Source organism: Balearica regulorum, chromosome 9 (assembly GCF_011004875.1).
Source record: "Balearica regulorum gibbericeps isolate bBalReg1 chromosome 9, bBalReg1.pri, whole genome shotgun sequence".
Lineage (NCBI taxonomy): Eukaryota > Metazoa > Chordata > Aves > Gruiformes > Gruidae > Balearica > Balearica regulorum.
In genome coordinates this window covers 28,016,445-28,035,803 of record NC_046192.1, presented here as the reverse complement: position 1 = coordinate 28,035,803, position 19,359 = coordinate 28,016,445, and the positions used below count along the sequence as shown (strand labels likewise).

The 19,359-nt window shown below is 42.8% G+C and overlaps 1 protein-coding gene across 1 annotated transcript; it reads right to left on the bottom strand.

Annotated features, from left to right (window-relative positions):
* Positions 1-4,899: 4,899 nt before the first annotated feature.
* STRIT1 (small transmembrane regulator of ion transport 1) lies at positions 4,900-10,876 on the bottom strand. Its single transcript, XM_075761867.1, has 3 exons — positions 10,115-10,876; positions 5,632-5,731; positions 4,900-5,544 (listed from the first exon to the last, which is right to left on the bottom strand). Exons 1-2 carry the CDS (start codon positions 10,125-10,127, stop codon positions 5,637-5,639), a joined length of 108 nt encoding a protein of 35 aa, XP_075617982.1. The 5' UTR covers positions 10,128-10,876; the 3' UTR covers positions 4,900-5,544; positions 5,632-5,636.
* Positions 10,877-19,359: the final 8,483 nt, after the last annotated feature.

The window sequence follows — 19,359 nt, the reverse complement described above, 5'->3', positions numbered from 1 at the left end:
AGACCCCAGAAGCGTCCGGCGGGACCCTGGAGCGGGACTGCCGTATCAGCGAGGAGCAGGCAGGACCGACTGTGGGTTGTTCACTTTCCACTCTAACCAAGAGAAGACAAAGAGCGAGGAAGCATCCTCCACTAACACTGCTGGGGAAGGAGGTCCGTCTTTACTAACAGGGCTAGGCCAGGGCCCACAGTTACTGATAGTTACACACAGGTGTGAAAGGCACTGCTGGGCCTGGAGCCAGCTGGGGTAAGAGCGGGAGCTGGTGGGGAGTGGGTGGAAATGGTCTCTGCTGGTGTTAGCCTTCAGGGCAGAAGGGACATTGAGGTGGTTGGCGTGCCTGGAGGTGCAGTCTTTGGTGTAGGTCTGGAGTGGGAAGGTCTCTTTAAGATAAACTCTGGTCTACACACAGGCTTTCTCACAACTGCTCCGCTCTGCACGCAGTGAAGAGGAACACAGTTACACTCTTGTGTATGATAATATCCTTGAATTGGATTGCAAGCATTAAAATCATATAAACAAGAGACTGGAACAGATACCAAGAAGCCACACGCAGCATCCTGGGACGGATGGACAGAGATTCATCCCTAATCAACTTACTCAAGTAGTTGTTCAGTGGGTAACAGGGCAAACTGAGGGGAGGCTGTGGTGCAAACTGTTGGCAACCGTTCTCTGGAGCAATAGAAACCCAAACATTCCCTCTTTGCTTTTGGAAATAAAAAGATGAATAATAAATTAATCTGTAAAAATCATCTTAGAGCACAGAAAACATGATCCTATCTGGAAGGAAACGATAGAAGTGAAAAGGGGGCTTGAAAAAGGTGCCCACCCTCGATGTGTGAGGCCATCTTTGCTCATCAAGAACTGGATCTCGGGTGATGTGATACAGCTCTTCAGACCTCAATGGCATTAGACTGCTAATGAAGCTAGAGTCCTCTCCAGTGTGCTAACAACGCAAACGTTCTACGTACTGGCACTGTGACAGAAAAACTGAAGCTGTAACCATGCATTAATAGCAGTGCGCCTGGATTTTGGTAGAAACCTGAATGGGTAAGTTTTCTTCTAAATTGCTAGCATCTCTGTCTTTCAGAGAAAAACTTAACACCTATACACTCGTTTTATTTTTCAAGAAGAAAACCCCACCTTTTGTTACCCAATACACCCCTGCAAGCGTGGGAAGCTTCAGCAGTGCGTTGTATAGTTTCCTTACGAAAAGGCACCCGAGTGGGTTGTCCTGAAAGTGGTTGCAAAAGGCCGCTTTGCAGAGTGGTCAGTGCGCTTCAAACAGGGTGTGGGATGCATATTTTCTTGGAATAATCCTCTTTTCATTACTCTACAAAACTGGCAGGCACTTCTATTCCTTTGTATATAGCACGTCAGCTTGACAATCTTGAAGCCAACCTAGAAAGTTATTTTGGTTTGCTTGCCAAATCAGATCTTTCTGCTCCCAAAAATCAGGTAAAGCTAGAACATGTTGTAATGTTTATATTTTAGCTCTGTAACATTTTAATTTGAAACATTCGATGCCAAGTGTTGTTAGACACCTGAAAAAGCCACTTGGGTCATCTGGATCTTTGAGAACTGTTTTCATCAGTGCCTGGTAAATAAACTGAAATGTAAAACCACGTACACGTTGGCTGCAAAGTCAGTGTCTGTGCCTCCTTGTCCCGGCAGCGGGCAGGGAGCCGGCCCATCCATGCAGTGCCGTCCGCAGGGCGCGCTGCAGCTGCGCGGGAGCTGCTGTTGGCTCCGTACTGTGCTGCCGGCACAAAGCAAACTAGACACAGCCGAGAAGCTGTGCAGGGTCAGAAACTGCCCGTTTGCTTTGTCCGCTCCAAAAGGAAGAATGAGCTTGTCAGACAAGACATAGACTGGGACTTTGTATAATGGCAATCACTTAATTTCTCAGCACTGGGGTTTCTGGGGGATTTTAAAAAAAAAATAAATTGGAGAATTGAACTCCATGTGCACCTACCTCTGTCTTCAAGGAGCCTCCTGTTGTCTAGGGTTCAGACAGGCAGAGCTAGTGTCAGTCTGGATCATCTCAGTCTTAGGAAATGAGATAATATACCTGCTTGAAGTATATACCTAAACTAGCCTCTTAGCTTACATAGTCTACATGTACGAGTGAGTCAGAATGGATCTGGAAGTGACTAGAAGACAGCGAGTGATGCTAGGGGTCCTCACATGGATGCAGCAGCTGCTGCAGAGATCAGGAGTCTCCAGCTCACGAGAGACTGCTCGGTTTATCCCTCTCTTTCAGGACGTTTGATGAAACAGGATTGCCCCCGTGCCCTCTGTTCATTCACAGGTGGTAAAGCAATTCCCAAAACTGAATGTCATGCTTCAGTGTTTCTGCTAATAGCTGCTGGAGTTGCAAAGGAATTTTCATGGTTGCATTATGGTCAAATATATTTCTCTTATGTTTCCATTCCTAAAGGATAACAGATACTGACCACAGATGGAGACAGGATGTCTGACTGATGTGCCTTCCTCACGTTCTCAAAATTACACAAATTGTGTGAACAGGAGTCAAAAATATAGTTTCTTTCTCTATCTAACCCCATCAAGGGTTATTAAGATTTTTTTTCACATTCCCTTAAACATACATCTTGCTAGGATCTCCAAGACGTGCCTCCCACAATCACTTCTCTAACTGGGGATTGAATTATTAATGATTTAGTCTTCTGAGAACTGAAACTTTTTAGTATAAAAATCTTTGAGTTCCAAAGCTCAAAGCTGTTTGTGAAAATACAATGGCTCAGATTATCTGATTTAAATGACCAGGTCACTGGAGGGTGTCAAGGCACATTATCTAGTGGGTGAATATAATTATCTCCAATTATAATTAAAAAAGGCAAACCCCCTAGAACAAGATAATCAGGAGGGCACACTGAGTCTGAGTCCCAATTCTAGACACGCCATGCTGTACAACAGACCTCCCAACCTTAAATAAGACTGATGTTTTCTTTTTGAAGGATGTACATGTTGCTGTTTCATAACAATGGATTCCAAGAAATTTTCTTCATAATACAGCTAAAAATACTTCCCCAGGCCTCATGAGAAATTAACTCTTGCCTCTTTCTAAAAAGTTTGAAGTTCATTAGCTGGTAGCAGCTATTTAAAAAGTTTGATACTCAGCAATGTGTCACGTAAGTCCAAGTTTCTAAAGAAAGGCATGAGAATACCACACCAAAGCCAATTCAGGTAGATACCAAATTCAGATACGACGGTATCTTCAGGTGACTGCAGGGCAAACCAGTTACTATACTCCGCTTTGGTATGCCATGCAATACCTACCAGCGCCTATCTCACCTCAAGGCCTGTGATCCTCTCAGCTTCTGCCCTTGTTTGATAGGTGACTGAGCTGCGTCGTTAGCTGCACGTGAGCATGCTGGCAGTAGAACATGAAAACTGGGAAATGCAGAGAACGGCCCACCCGCCCCTTGGATCAAACCACAGAAACGGTTCTCTCACGCCTCGTCCTCCTCTTCATGACTCAGGAAACATCTAGGAGGTTTTAAGAACGTATGAAGTTAAAGCATTAAATATGTGACGGAAGGCTCAGCCCTTTCTGCCACGTACGCCATAGTTAGATGGAGATGACTGACGTGCAATGCGTTCATTTGAACGTTAGCCTCCGTGGTCAGTCTCGGTGCTCTGATAGTGCTGCTGCCTTTCTTCACATGGCTTTACCTATGCACTGCATGCATGATCTACAGCTCACCTCCTCTTCTGTTAGACAGACTTTTCCTAACACTGCAACCAGTATTAAAATGTTTTCCTCGTGTGCCACAAAACCTAATGTTGGAAGTAGCACTTGCCTGTGGTTACCATCAGTTGGTTCTGTCTTCTCTGCAAACAGTCCCGCAGAATTTCATGGGAGTACTTACAGTCACATGCATGAGGAGATGTCAAACAGTTGCCCTCAGGCACCAAGGCAGGATCACCTGTGCTGCTGCTGCATGCCCGAGGGCTGTTTGTCCATCTGTTCTTAATGGCCGCCAGTAATCAACAATAATATTGATTATTATGCCAATAATTTCTTCCAGTACTTCTGTGTCTTTACCATAGGGACAGCCTGAATCTCACTTGCTAGTTCTTCATTACTTCTTGCCCTATATATCACCAAGAAGAGATTATTCCCTTCCTCTTTAAAAAAGTCTATTTAAGACTCACATTTTCTTCAGTCTGCTCTTTTCTAGGCTGACCCACTCCATTTTCTCACTGGTTAAACGTAACAAACCTCAGTTCCCTCTTGCTGCTCTCCCAAGTTCCTTCCCACCAGCCCACAACTGGTCCCTGTGGGACAGGGGGATTTCATGCATCTCTCAGGCTATTTTTCTGGTATTCATCCCTTTTCACACCCACGTTACGACACTGCTGACCTGAATTCAGGTTGTGATACGTGGCAATTCCCAGGCTCTTTTCTGAAAATTGCTATCCAGCCAGCAGTTCCCTGTCCTGTATTTGTGCTTTTTAACAGTTCCTGTGAGGTGCAGAAATTGAATTTTCACCTATTACATTGTATTTTTTCCAGACTAGATATTTAGTTTCATTTTGAATTCTACCTTTGTTCTCCTGTCTCCCTGGATTGCACTCTGGGTGGTGCCCGCAGAGGGGGGCTGCCGGCGTGCCAGAAAACAGGGCTGGAATTCCACACAGTCTCGATCCAGTTCAGTGCCGGCCGAGTCCAGTGGTGTTTAATTTGACAAGGTCTGCATTGGTTGCCAATGTAAAAATACAAAATGAGGCCCTGAGCATCATGGAAACAGAAGAGACCAGCAGTTAATTTGGTATTTATCTACATACTATTAAATAAAAACCAAATGTTTTAGGAGTTAGAAAGTCCAAGTCATACAATTTAGGATGCATTGCTTCCAGGTAACTTTCCCTGTCTGCCTTTCATTTTCTAAAGGACATTTTTTTTATTTATGTACTAGTATGCTTGTATGACTGTTAGGCTTTTTTTTTAAAAAAAAAAAAAAGGAAGCTAATGTAGTTTCAGAAAATTTATTTAGACACTAACGCTTCAAATCTTGAGACAGGCAGAGTGTACCACCACAATATTTTAAATTTAATAATTTTTTTTTTTTTTTTACTACAAAACTTAAAAATTGCCTAACTCAAAACTTTCCCAAATACATTGAGATACTTCTTCCCCAGCTCGGCACATCTCACAAACAAGCCTCAGTCACTTTTTTGTCTACCACTGCACCACTAACTCTGAGAATACTGTTTCCAAAATAGCTTAAAATCGAGGTGGCAACAACAAAGCAGGCTGCAGAACAGGCAGGTATCTGATCTAGCACTGGACTCCAAAAACTACTCACTCAATTAAAAACCATTTGAAAACTGGCAAATTGGTTTGGTGATTCTTCCTAATGCTCTAATTAGCATTTCAAACTTTTGTTGTGCATAAAAAGTGTACACCATGTTTACAGTGTTGATATTAAAAATAACTCATTTCATATATATTTTAGTAATTAGAAATTTCAATTTAACTTCCAGATTCTTCTAATCAACATTGTTGTAAATTCTTCTGTCCTGTAAGGCAAAGAAAATTACGTTTAAAAAGGTGGCAGTGAGCCAAAGAAAGCGTGGGTGGTATATGATACTGTACAAGTCACTTACTTCCATCAAGAGAAGACAATGTAAACCATTAGCGCACAACCCACGATCCAGCCAACTCCAAGGAGTATAGGTACAACGAGACGTGAAAGCGGGAGTTGGGCTGAAAAAGAAAAGATGGTCTTTTTCAGAAAGGCCACATCACATTGACGCTGAATTCACTAAATTAAACACATCAAACCCGCGATTATCACAGCGCAGAAAGATACCTGTGAGCTTAGGCCACATTATCTATGATGGCTATTTTTAGCATGGAGTCACCATATCTTGGCAGGCTTCTAATAAGAATACATAGCAAAAGCCCAAAGAGATTTCCATGCTATGGTCTCTGCAATCAGATAGGTACAAGGCTTAGCACTTCCAAAAGCAGCAGGGTACAGGGAAGAGACAGAAGCACAGTTCTGTCCTTGGTCTCCATAGGTCATCAGGAGAACATCTGTACTGGACTTTATTGGCAGCAGCTCTCCTAGCAAACTGAGGATTCAGTTCCTGACATAGAATCCCAGGCTGGTTTGGGTGGGACGGGACCTCACAGCCCGTCCAGTGCCACCCCTGCCATGGGCAGGGACACCCTCCACTAGCCCAGGTTGCCCAAAGCCCCATCCAACCTGGCCTTGAACACTGCCAGGGAGCCAGGGGCAGCCACAGCTTCTCTGGGTGTGTTTGCCAGTGGCTGTGCGTCAGGGATTATGGGTCATCTCTGTGCTTTCTGTGCACAGTGACTGACTTAGCCTTCTCCTATCCTGTCACTACAGCGATACGGGGTAGTTAAGGTTGATGTCATTATCTAGTGCCAGGACGTTCCCCACTTTCAAGTAAGAAAATAACTTAAGAGTTTCCAATGTGAATGTACCACTTGCCTGGTTTGGGGCAGGCACAAACACCTGACATCTTGCCTGTACTGCCCACTAGTACTAGAAGCAGCTAAAAAATTACATGGAGATGTGTAGTTCAATGCAGGCATCGGTTCTACAAGGAGCATGCAGAAAGCAGGACTAGCACTTTATATAAATATATTTCTATGCAGCATCAGAATTTCAAAGACCCTTCTACTAGTTTCCTGCAAATAGCAGAAGCTTGGCAGAAAGCAGCGTATCAACCTTTGAGACATTACTTACCAATTTTACAACATTTTAAAGCATATCTTTCTGCAGTTAAAAGATTTCCAGGTTTTGGAAGGGATTAATAAATAATGTAAAACTATTCACAACACCTTGCACAGTTTAGATCAAGCAGACAGACTTCGGAGAGATGCTTAATAATTTAAGGTTTTCCACATTGCTCTTTTAAAGCTATGCACAACATAAACATGTCTCACCATGATGTTGCACGGTCTATCTACCGAGAGGGAAAGAGAGAACATATAGATAGAAAATCTGCATGTGCTGCTATAAAAATATTGAACAGATAAGCAGCCATACAGCAAAAAGCTAAAATCCTGCTCTGAAACTGGGTGTCCTTTGGCCACAGGAGAGTCCCTTACTGGTTGCATTTAAAGACTGTTTTCCTTTGACACTTTGTAAGGTAAAGCTACTTTGCTGGGAGTCATTTCTCTCTACTTGCCATTCTTTCTAAAGGTCCTATTACAAATAAAGGGCTGGATCCTGCTGAGGAACATGGAAGAGTTTGCTGCGCTGCTGTTGTGTCTGTGAATATGGTGTTTTGTTACACGAGCTCCAGTTTAAATGCAGTACGGTAAGAGAGGCTGGCAAGTCCTGATGGGAATGCTGTGCCCAGCATTTGTCATGAGGCAGCAGCAGCTGGCTCCGAGGGATAGAGTTTCTTGGGAGCCAGTGGGAGTACTTGTGTTTCAGATTTGAAGAACAGAAATGACCATGAGATCATTTGCTCTGATCTCCTGTATGTCACAGGACAGATACCCCAAGAGTTAGAGTAAAGCAACTGCTTGGAAGACCGTATTTTATGCCACAAGCAGGAGAGACTGATGTGTGAGATATGCACATGGGCTTGACCAGTGAGAGACACAAGCAGGTAACCCCTTCGCAAGGCCTCAGAAGGTGGTGACAGGCTCCAAGGTCCCAATATTTGGTCCAAGGGAAAATTATCCTGAGTCTAAATCTGAGAATCAGCATTGCCCTCGCCACAGAGCACGGCTGTGCCACCAACAGCCAGAAAGGGAGCATCTGCGTCGCCCGCGTTCCAGCCTGAGGTGGAGGTGGGGTGTGCAGGGACTACCAGTGAGGAACAGAATACTTCTACGCAACCGTGGTTTGAAAAGAAAGAAATCTTTGCTGACACCTGCAGGTAACGAGCTAAAATCCTAAAACAAGAGGTTTCATTATAATCACTGTTTAGATGAATGCACATAAAACCAGAATATCGAGGGAAACGTGGGTTGTTGAGGAGCAGTCACAAGTCTTCCTTTCAAACAGACCAAGGAAACAAACCCTGGCTTCTGGGGTTCGAGCCAGAGCCTGCTGAAATAAAAAAGCCAATTCTGGATGGCAGCGAGAATTAATACAGAAATCTTACTGTAATCTATGTACGTAAGCTGATGGTCTATCTACAAATTACTTTCTTTTTCCCCCATTATAGTAATTTTTCTCTACTTCAAACATGAATTTATCTCAAAATAAACAGAGAGTGGCTGGTCAGAGCAGCAAATACACAGCACTTTTGCTGTGCTGCAGCAGGGTTCCTCTGCATATGATAAATAGACTCTGAGCTTTGTGCTTCTGCAGGTGGGAAGCCCTGGGAATTGCCCTCCACGGGATACCACAGTGAATCCAAGGATCCGTCAACTACAGGATACAGCAGCACAGGTTTCCAAGCTAAATGCAGCTTAAATATACTGATAAACTTCATCTGATCGCTATCTTCTTTTTTTCTGGGGTTTCTCTTTTATCCAGAACTCGAAGTTGGCTGGGTTTTGCTGTCTGTAGTTGGTCAAAACTCCTATCAGCTACCATAAGCAAAATGATGCCTGTGGTCTCATTGAGCTGCCTTCACCCCTGCAATGTCCGGGCCCGACCATGCTGACGAGGGCACCCCAAGATACCAGGTGGGAAAATTCCCACTTACTTTAAACAGGCAGAGGCTTGGCAGGTAAAGAAGGGAATGGTTCCCTGCCCGAGCCTGGCAAGCTCGAACTCGCAGTCTTATGTTCCCTATTCCAAAATGCCTCAGAATTTCACGGAAGTTTTCTTTGTATTTTCTCTCACACACACAACCGAACCACTAACCCATCGCAGGAATGGCTGTGTGACCACACACCGGTCAGCAGGGAGGGAGCGTGTGGGCATGCCCGGCAGACCACATCTCCTGAGCGTCTCCCAGCCCCAACAGACAAGTTTTTCTGTATTCCTTATGTGCTGCCAGTACTGTGGTACTCCAAAATCTAATTTAACCACAGAACTGATGCAGGCAGGCTTTTGCGTTGATGGCATTTGGCAGCTTCGTATTTGAAAATCATGCGAACCCTGCAGTTACTCATTTCAGCGAGGTTGCCCAACCATTTCTAATCTGGGGTAGGGCAGAGGCAGCCAGCCCAGCCGCCCCGGCATTGCGACTCCCGCTGCTGCCCAGGGGCTGGCGCCAGCCTGCTCCGTCCGAGTGATTAGGGCCACATTGCTTTTTGCTTTTTTTTTTTTTTTTTTTACATTTAAACACAAATAACTATAACCATATTTTGCACTGGTAGGATACATAAGTACTAATTCCTGGTGGAATACCAGTATCAGTATAATTTCTGTGGATATCAGTGAAAACTATAATTAAGAAACAGCATTCAGTATCCTGTTGTATCTGAGCTCAGTAGAATTCCACTATCCTTAGATACCAGTGGTAATGGTGTGAAAAAAAGGAGATAAAAGTCTTAAAAAACTTCTAATATAGCTATGAGGATGTATAAAAAAGTTGCTTTTACAAGAAAAAGTACTACATGAGTAAATCTGTACATAGCTAACACTATATTTAAACTTACAGTCATTTCACCATCCAAACCTCTTACAGTGAAGTAAATGGAAAATGATAATGAACATAAAATGCATTTTTATAAAATGCCTTTTCTCCTTGGACAAAGCGAAAACGTGCTTATAATGAAATGGTCGTTATTAAAATTTCATTTTGCTCTGCTAATTGGGCTTTGTGGGGTTAAAAATCTAAGTTCACCTAGCATTACACTCAGATTTCAGCTACACAGAGAGTATATTTAAAACACTGTCAAACATAACTCATTTTACACAGTTCCATCTAATTATGTTAGTCAACTTAAAATCTCAAATACGGAAAACCTAAAGAAAACAGAACTGGCAGGATTCAGAAACATGGGAGGAACCCACAGTACTTTAAACTCATTGCTGTCAATAGAATTAGCTTTTAAACTAATTACACTTTCTTACTGAAAAGTAAAATATATAGTGTATCATACAAGAATACAAACAGCCGAGTATTTTCATGTTACATTGCTCAGATTTATGAATTTTAAGAATACATGGTTACAGTCACATTTAACTGTGCATCTTACCTGGTTCTGCCATTCCCCCTCTGCTGGTTTTATTGGCGAGTTTTAAGGTTTGCCTCTGCAGTTGTTCTTGTGAGCCTTGGGATGCTTTAAATAGAGCAATATTTGGAATGTGCTGCAGCTGCCTTGCTCACTGATGCCAGTTTTTGGCTATATGCACTCAATTGTCTAAAAAGGCAGGAGTTCAAGGGATTCAAGGTTACCTCTTCCTATTCCTGCAACTGCACAACTGTTTCAGAGAAAGCCGAGTAAAGAGGGCTCAATTTTTGAAGAGGGAGATAAGATCAAGGGCAAAACCTGCTTTATGGTGTCTTTACAGCCATGAAACACCACACAGTAAGTTTGTGTGATATTTATGTGCATCCACGTATTTACAGCATGACAGAGATCCAATTCGTTCTGCTCCCATGTCTTCTCTCATCTCTCTCCTATCAGAAAAACAAACGAAGTTCTATTCAGTAATACTTGTATATGTATTTCTGTAGTTATTAGTTACTTGCTAAGCATCACCAGGTACCTTGTCCTTCACAAAGCACAGAGGTACCTTTGGTGTCTTCCCCCTGAGAGGTTACAGAGTAGAGTCACAGGTTTTCATTACTCCTATTGGTAGTGGATAATGAAATTCAAGGGAGGAACATTCCTAAAATAATCTGAGAATTATTTTGTCCTAAATAGGATAATTCATTGCAAACTGCAGTCTCTAATTCAGAAGAGAAAAAACATGGAGACAAGTGCCAGATCTGAGCCAAAAGGACAAACTGCACGTTAGCTCGTATCACATAAAAGGAAAAGTCCGTATAAAGATCCCTTGGAGTGATCCTGGCCACTGTTTTTGACCAACAAGCATAAGAAACCCACTCAAAGATTATTAGGGAAATGAAGTCCTGTACAGAACATCCAGAGGAACACAGAGGTGCATGACGCATCAGCAAGAAGCCCCTCATCAAATGCTTTTTTTCAGGGACGGGAGGACATTTTCTCTGGCTTTCAGCAAACTTATCCATAGTTCCAGTTCAGAGCTGTGCCTAGACATTAAGTGAAACGGGGATTCTTCCTGTGCATTTCTGAAACGGAGAAGGACACAAGTGGCTGTTCAAAAGCTGTTCCAAACAGCAGGTGCACAGGATGTTTTGAGGAGATCCACTCTGGATGTTTGTGTAGTTCAGAGGAATTGGTTGTGGTGTCCCAGAAGATGAGACAGTGCTCAGAAACACATTCTGCAGGTCTTCTAAAAGAGATTATCCCTTATGTGCTTGTTGATTAAAAATTAAATACTTTACATAAAAAAAAAAAAATTTCAATTATCACCTTTCTTCAGAATTGCTTCCCCTCTTATGATGGCTGTGGAGATCACATCTTCCTTGGAGCTATTATATCAGGCAGCCTGAAGAGAAGGAATTAAGCCAAAGTTAAGATTCTAGACCACCAGATGGAAGAAATACTGGCTTTTCATACGCACACAATCTAGCTTGTTCTAAAGCAGGTTCATAACTCAAGTATTCAATTCTGAAAGGACTAGAACTGGTTATAACGGGAACACAGTCCCTACCAAGGAAGGGTCTGTTCCTGAAGACAGGAGTTGCTTTCCAAGGATCCCTTCTCAGATCCCTGCCCACTCTGTGACTGTAGAGGCAGGTACATGTCCAATGCTACACCTACAAAACAGTTGGAGAGACAGCCTTCAAATACCCATAGGAAATGCAATTAAATGTCCGGTTATTTTTACCGGAATAATATTTTTTTGTCCTAGATGCAAGAATGGAAACGGTGGGCCCCAGGCTACGCATGACTTGTATCCATCTGCAGAGTACTTTCATCTGGAATGAACAACAACAACAAAGAATGGCAGTGGAATATTTGGAATACAATTATTTGTATTGCTGTGATTGGTATCTTAGGAACCATGCTAACACACACAATGTGATTGAGCACCATTCAACTCAGGCAAAACTTTTCTGAAGACAGTTGTTTTACATCAGTGATTAATTTAGCTTTGTATAGATTGGTTTTCTTGCATAGTATAAACAGTCCCCATTTTTTGGTCTTTTGAGTTTGGCATGAATTCTAAGATGATGATTACAGAAAAATAACTGAAGCCAAGTCATGTCACCTAAGGATGTTTTCATCAATTTCTGCAATCAGTATCTTGCCAACTTGTTCCTCAGTTTGGGTTCTCATGTCTCTGTACAATGAGATAGCAGGTACTTTGAGGCATTATTTCCAGTTCTGTAGATGCAACAGAAACATTGAGCTTTACTGCTTGCCCACTAACAGCGGGTCCCTGCTGACAGCAGGGACTCTGCTGGCTGAAGGCTCAGACTCCTCTAGCACAGGACTGGAAGGATTTTTTGGGACTTGAAACTCCTGTCTACTAATTAACAGCAATCATGTGATAACATCTTTATCATAAATTTTAAGAGAGTCCTAAAACCAGCAGAATTTCTGGGACCTGCTACTGTCTAGAATTTCCCACTGGTGGTTTCCCAGTGGTTGTGACAGCGCTCGCAGCATCTCCAGACCCGCAGGCTTCACAATAAAGGCTCCATGAGTCCCCCCATCCATCTGCCCAGGGAAACTAGAGAAAGGACTTCCACTGGTTTCTAGAGATCAGTTTGATCAAATGAGTATGCTGATATGATAACTGAAACAGCAAGTTCTCTGAGTACTGAAGTTTTCTGGTGCTGGATATGCCTACTGTGTCTCCACTACTGGCTTTGTCAATCCTCTACATTCTTGAGCAAGACAGTTCTCTAAAAAATGCTTGCCTTCCCCAAGCACCACGTAAGGAAAGGGATTTTCTTACTGCTTATCCAAAACAGGTATAGTCTTGAAATAAAACTCAGGGCTATATAACATTTTATTATGCCATGTGCAATTCAGTGTATCATGGCATTTTGAGATATAAGAATAAAATGTGAGCTTTACATTCTTTGTCTAGCTTTGCTATAGAGCAGACTTTTTGGGATAAGATCCAATTTGTTGTAAAAAGAAATATGATTCTGTTCTCTGTGTAATAGATTTATTGAAAAAAACCACCTCTCTGATACAATAACTTCATTGGCTGCATAGTTGTTCCCGTAAGAATCCTATCTGGTTTTGTTCTGCTAATTATATATATATACATCTGATCTAATGGAAATAATTTCTACCAGGAACCACGTATTCCTAACAAGACAATCTGACCTTCACAGATTGGGATCTTTCCAGGCGTAGTTGCCTTAAGCAAGGACAGACAGTCATTGCTGCTCACAACGGTTTTGCTAACTACTACCCTAATTTAGCTGCAAGCATAGTTAGTATTGTTCTGCAAGTCTAAAGCATGAGGTTAAGGATGTAGAAGTTGTAACTGCAGCAAAGAATATAACAATATAGACATTATTTTAAACAACACATCTTCTGTTTGGAACGGAGGAATGAACTGCAGACATAAATTCTACAATAGATCTCAGTCCAACAGCCAAAAAAAAGCAGGGGGACAGTTTCAAAATATAAAAAACAAGGAGAGTACACAATGCTTAAGAAAAAAAATCAAGAGACTGGATCGTGGCAAAAAGCATCTACTTTTTTGCCTGCTGAAGAATGATACATAAGAAAAACAATTCCCTCATTTTTATTTGTGTATCACATTACATTTTTTGTATGTTTTTTGCTCTGTGTTTACGCTGGGATGATGAAATACTCAATAGTCAGTCAGACTCAGTTGTGGTCAGAAGTGAGATCTCTTTTTGTAACCTTCAGTTCACTGAGGTCCTCAAACAGATTTGTCTCACTTAAAGCAGTCTTCTGAGCAGCCTCCTTGACTTCAGTCCCATTAACTGCTCCAAGCTAGGAATGCACTTTAAATGCTTGAAATACTCTCAGTGTTTTAAGTGAATTAGGGCCAAAATTCGGAGGAGGAACTGAGTAAGCCAGCAGGGCTGTAGGGTTTCCGGATGAGAAAGCATTTTCAAGGGGAAAACTAGTACTGATGTTTTAAAAAATATTAAATTCTCTTCTTCAGAGTCATGTGGACTTTGCAAAAAAAAAAAAAAAAAAAGCAGAGGCTGCTGTTGGATTTATTGGCTGGCTGGAAGTTATGAATGCCGTCGTTCACAAACTCCTCTGTTCCCCAGCGTGGCCGCACATGCCACTGGCCGTGGGGAGAGGCGAGAACCTTCTGCAGGCTGCGGGATTGGTTTTGTGCCAAAGCTTTGGTGAAGGGCTGGAAGGAACAATGTGCCTAGCTGTGTTCAGAAGTATCCCACCACATATTACAAAGTGCATTATTCTCCTGATCGCTATCTTTTGGCTATTCCTTCAGTCATACAGAGGAGTTGCATGAGCCTGCCGTGGTTTGAAAGACCTGACGCCATGCTCGTCCAGCCATTTAACTGCTTCTGCACCAAAACTGCCAGGGAAGACCCAGGGAGCTGGTGGTGCTGCTGTCAGCGGGTGCCTTCGCTGCACGAAACACGGGACTGTCAGCATCCACCCTCGGGCACAGAGGGGACCATAGCTGAGTGCTCATGGAAAGTTAACAGGCAAGGGGGCAATTAAAGCCAGAGTCCAATCTTAAAGAAAACAAGAAAAATGAGGCCAACATTAGCAGAAATGTGTTTGGTACAGCTCTTTAACAGGCAGACTGATTGTATGGGAGTTTTCCAGCAGGCTGACCTAACAAGGCCAACAGACACATTGCCACGACATGCTGTTGGTAATTTGTCTGCCAGTAACGATAACGGGCAGAGCTCTAACATCAGACACTCCAGCATCTCCACATCCCTCCACCCACCCGCTGTCCTGTGTCCGCACACCCGGGGTGTTACGGTAAGCAGAACCACAGGCTGTGTTTGCTCAGAACTCACAGAGCCATGGACAAACATCTCAGCTCGTCAGCTTCGGGTTTCCTCTCCCTGAGGTGGTGCTGCCTTCTCAGACAATGTGTAAGGGAAAGATTTGGCTGTAAACAATTGTGTATCACCTCACTAAGGGGCAAACTCTTCCCCTTTTGTACCAGAGAGAGGATCTCTTCATTGCACGGTGCCCTCTGCGGAATGCTGGGAACACAACAGAGAAAGCAGATATCAATGTGCATGCATTTGCTATGCTACTCCTGCTGAATTTGAGTGATTTATTGTCTGATGTTTGGGAAGCAACTGTCAGAACACCTCCTTAAAATACCATTTTGCAAAGAAATATTGCCAATATTTATTGTTTAAATAGCTAATATGCTTAGAGTACATTCTAATCTTCATCATTGCACAAGTACCTACATATGAAGTATTAGAATGTCAAATTTATATTTTTGTTAGTCATACTTCTAACATCTGAAAGTCTACATGCAGCATTCAGTAGACTGGCAAAAAAATGCTTTCAGTTTTACAAATCCTATCGAATTCATATAAATAATTGTAGGCTTTATATTAGATTAGAGGGACATATCAACTCATCCTCACAAAAGGAATGCTCCAGGTAATAAAATCTTTTTTAGCTTTCTAATATTGGTACTAATTTTTAAATCACATTTCTTTCTTTCAAGTGAGCTTTTTCCTTTAAAAAAGCCCTGATTTACTAGCAAATCAAAAGCCGTGTATAAATTCCTTGAATTGTTTTATTACTTTGCCATACTCTTGCGACCTGCAGACTAACATGTGAGAAAGTATCAGATCATTGCATTCACAAAATAGATATACGTGTGGAAAATTTGTCTAATGAGATTGATTTTATGAGTCACACAAATCTTAGCATTTGAAAACTCACTTAAAAATTGCTAGAGATTATTTTCATGATGTAAATGTGAGTGGAAGTAAAGACTGATCGGTGATTTATTTGATAACTATACAGATGAAGACCTGAAAAATTCTATTTATTAAGCTACTAAATATTTAAATCCACACACTATTTCCTAAGACTTACGGTATACATGTCATTTCTCTTGGCAGAGCACTTCAGCTAAATGCTGAGATACCTGATAAAAAAAGCTGTAAATATATTGGAGAAACAGCACTATCATTGTAGACATCTACATGTGCATTGTCATTTCTGGCTTAGATCCTCACTGGTGTCTAAAAATAACGTCAATAACGATGTGGGTTTTGTCTTTGTATAGTTTCATGTCGATGGCTGCTGAGTGATTGGTAAATACCTTTCTGGCTGGCACAGGGATAATTGCTGTGAATAAATCTGCCTGACACATAATTTATGAGAAACTGTCTCAGCTGAATTCCTCAGCACTGAGCTTCAGGTGACTGGAAGGTGAGCTGCAGAACAAAATGACGGCATGCAAGCCAGCGCCAGATCGCAAAGCAGCCACTCGAGTGGCCAAAGACCACGGAGGCCAGCCTGCCGAGACCATGGACAACCACCACCCGCGGCACGTGGCGGGACGGCAGCCCGTGAACAAAGAGCATACTTCACCGCGGATATTTGGAGACCAAAAGCAGCTCTGGAGCCCTGTCCCACCAAGTGCTGCGCACCTTCGCCTGCTGCCGAACTGAAGGACGTGCAGGGTACTAAATACCTCCCAGGAATAGCTCAGCAACCGAAGCTGCCCTGGCTCAGGGTCAGCAATAGGACAGGTTTCAAATATTTCATGTAAAAACCACACTGAATTTCTTCCTCTCCAATTGATTATTACTCAGGAAGGAAACCCAACCCCCAACCCAACCCATCATACACCGTAAATCACCATGGGATTTATGCCTTGGGAAATGTCAGCTTTCTGGAGGATGCATTTTATGATTTATACATTAGTGTAACCTGTTGGTGTGGCTTTTACTGTGACAGCTGAAGAAAAATTGGCATTTTCCTCACAATTTAAAGGCATTTAATGCGTTGCTTGGATTTCCACTGAATCTTAACTTCTTGTCCAAGCTGCTAAGCCGAAGCTAAAATTCCAGCTTTACGTTTAATGTGTGATTTTTCTGCTGTCACAACACCATGAAGTTAATAATTATTCCATTCTATTTCTTTGTATAAGAAACGGTAACCTATCCTGCACCCTGTGTGCAGCCAGCAGCCTAAGGAGGAGGCCTCGGTGCGGGGAGACGTGTTTGGCAGCGTCCCGGTGCCAGAGTCGTAACCTCTGCCCCTGCTCCAGTCTGCTGGCAAAAGCGGGGAGGAGCCCCCAGGCACCCCCAATACAAGGACAGACCCTGTTCTGTTCTGCAGTACTCATGGCCATGATCTATCTCAAAGCAGCCAACAGTGTTCAAGACCCTACATCTTCCAGCCTTCCACTGACACTGGCCTGAAAAGCTTCCTCCAGCTCCAGATCTGCTGGAGGTAGGGTACCAGGCAAAAAGAAAACAAGGCGCACAATGCCATTTCCACTATTTTCAGAATTTTTTTTCTCAACTCTCATCCTAAAGACTAGCAATTAATTGATGGTTGGAAGGACAGAGCTGACATGAGGACCTCTGCATCTGACCTGCTTGGAGAAACCTGAATGCACAGAGTTCTCCCTGCCTGGGCCAGCGAAACGGGGCACGCACACGAGCTGCCCCTTGCCCAGCACGGCCTGCGACACAACCGTGGAGGTGGAGGAAAGCAAGTGACGTGAACGACTGCCTGAGCTGCTTCCCAGCTGATTTCTTCTTCTTTTGCCCAGCTCCCCTCTTTCCCTGGCTTGCAAAGGGACTGTTCTTGCAGGTGGAGTTTCAGGTGTAGTGCTCAGGATACGTTTTTACCATGTCAGGCTCAAATGAGCAGGACAAGCTTCCTTCAGAGGGTGGATGAGGTGGGAAGGCAGCAGCGCAGGAGGCCAGGAGCAACCTGGGATGCTCCAACAAGGGGTACGGTACCTACAGCAGCCCCATAACTAACTGGGGATTGTTATTCTCATGGGCTTGGGTTTTACCATCACGCCCTGGCCAGATCCAAAGAAGCGGAACCAGCTGAATATTAAATGGCACTTTTGGTTGTTCCTTTGTTCTAACTCCTGGAAAACAAATAACTGAACTGTTCAGCTGTGATGTGCGTTCCAGTTCTTGGTTCAGCCCTGAATTTCCTGGTTGAAAACAACTTAGTAGGCTAAAGATACTGCATTCAAAAACAAATGCTGGCTTGTATGATTTCAGCTCATGTGCTGAGCAAAGTCATACACAGGCTGAAAACATTTTTATGTGATCTTACTGTGTGTCCTCTGAAAAAACATTAGATCATGCCAGCAAGGAATACAGTGGCAAAACACAAACTGGCTAAAGAAAAAAGGATATATTCATTAACATAAATTGTGAAAGACTTTCTAATATGCTGCATTTATCTAAGATTTAAATAATTTATTTCTTGATCTGATCATTCTAGTTAACAATAAACCCTGGACAAAATGGAGCAAGATGATTTCAATGTCCTCTTTAGAACAAAATGAGGGATTTCTTCAGAACCTTTTATTTTACGTTCTCCCATGTATTAGAAAACTACAACACAACTGAGTATAAGCCAACCCTGGACTTTGTGCCCTAAGGTCACCGACCCTAAACTGCGCCTTCCCCCGCAGCAATCCCTGCAGATATCTTGCCATTATCCGTACAGACGAGGATTCCCCTTTCCTAAAGACTGGGAAAAGCAAGCCTGAACAAGGTTGGCAGCGAAAGGGGACAAGATTCAAGACCAGAACAACCAGCTTCTGATAAAACAAAAATACACTAAGGTCAGCAGAGATACACCGAGACTCCGCGGTAGAAACAGTGTTTATATGAGCAGGAGAGAGCTCTGCTCGCCGCAAAAACTTACCGCTTCTGAATGCGAGCTGAATCTGTGTGATCTTGATCCCAGATTTGACACTGTCGTCCTGGAGGGATGGTTCAGCATTCCACTGCGTTTTGTAGATAAACCATTTGCTCCCTCCTTTTCCAGGTGACTGGCATAAGTTTGCCTGGATTCTATAGCTCTGTGGAGGTTACCCTTCCTTTTACCGTCCATATGTGTGTGGGAGAAAAGGAGATGGATCTTTGTTCCTTTCCTTTTCTAAAGCTTATATTTTCCTTTTTAAATTAATCCTCTGTGCTAGGAAAAGTGTTTAAAAATGACTAGAACAAATAACTAAATTCAGAAAAGCTTTGCAAGCCTTGAAAAGCCATTAAAATCATACCAAGTTTTATCCAACTGGAAAGAAACATCTCAAAAATTCAACAATTTACACTTTCACGCACAGACTAAAAAAATACCTTATTTGTAAGAACATAGCCAGCTTTACTAGCTAGATACATGCTGTAAACACCAAGTCCTTAAAGCAAAAGTAGTGTGCAGAACAGCAGGTTCTACACTTG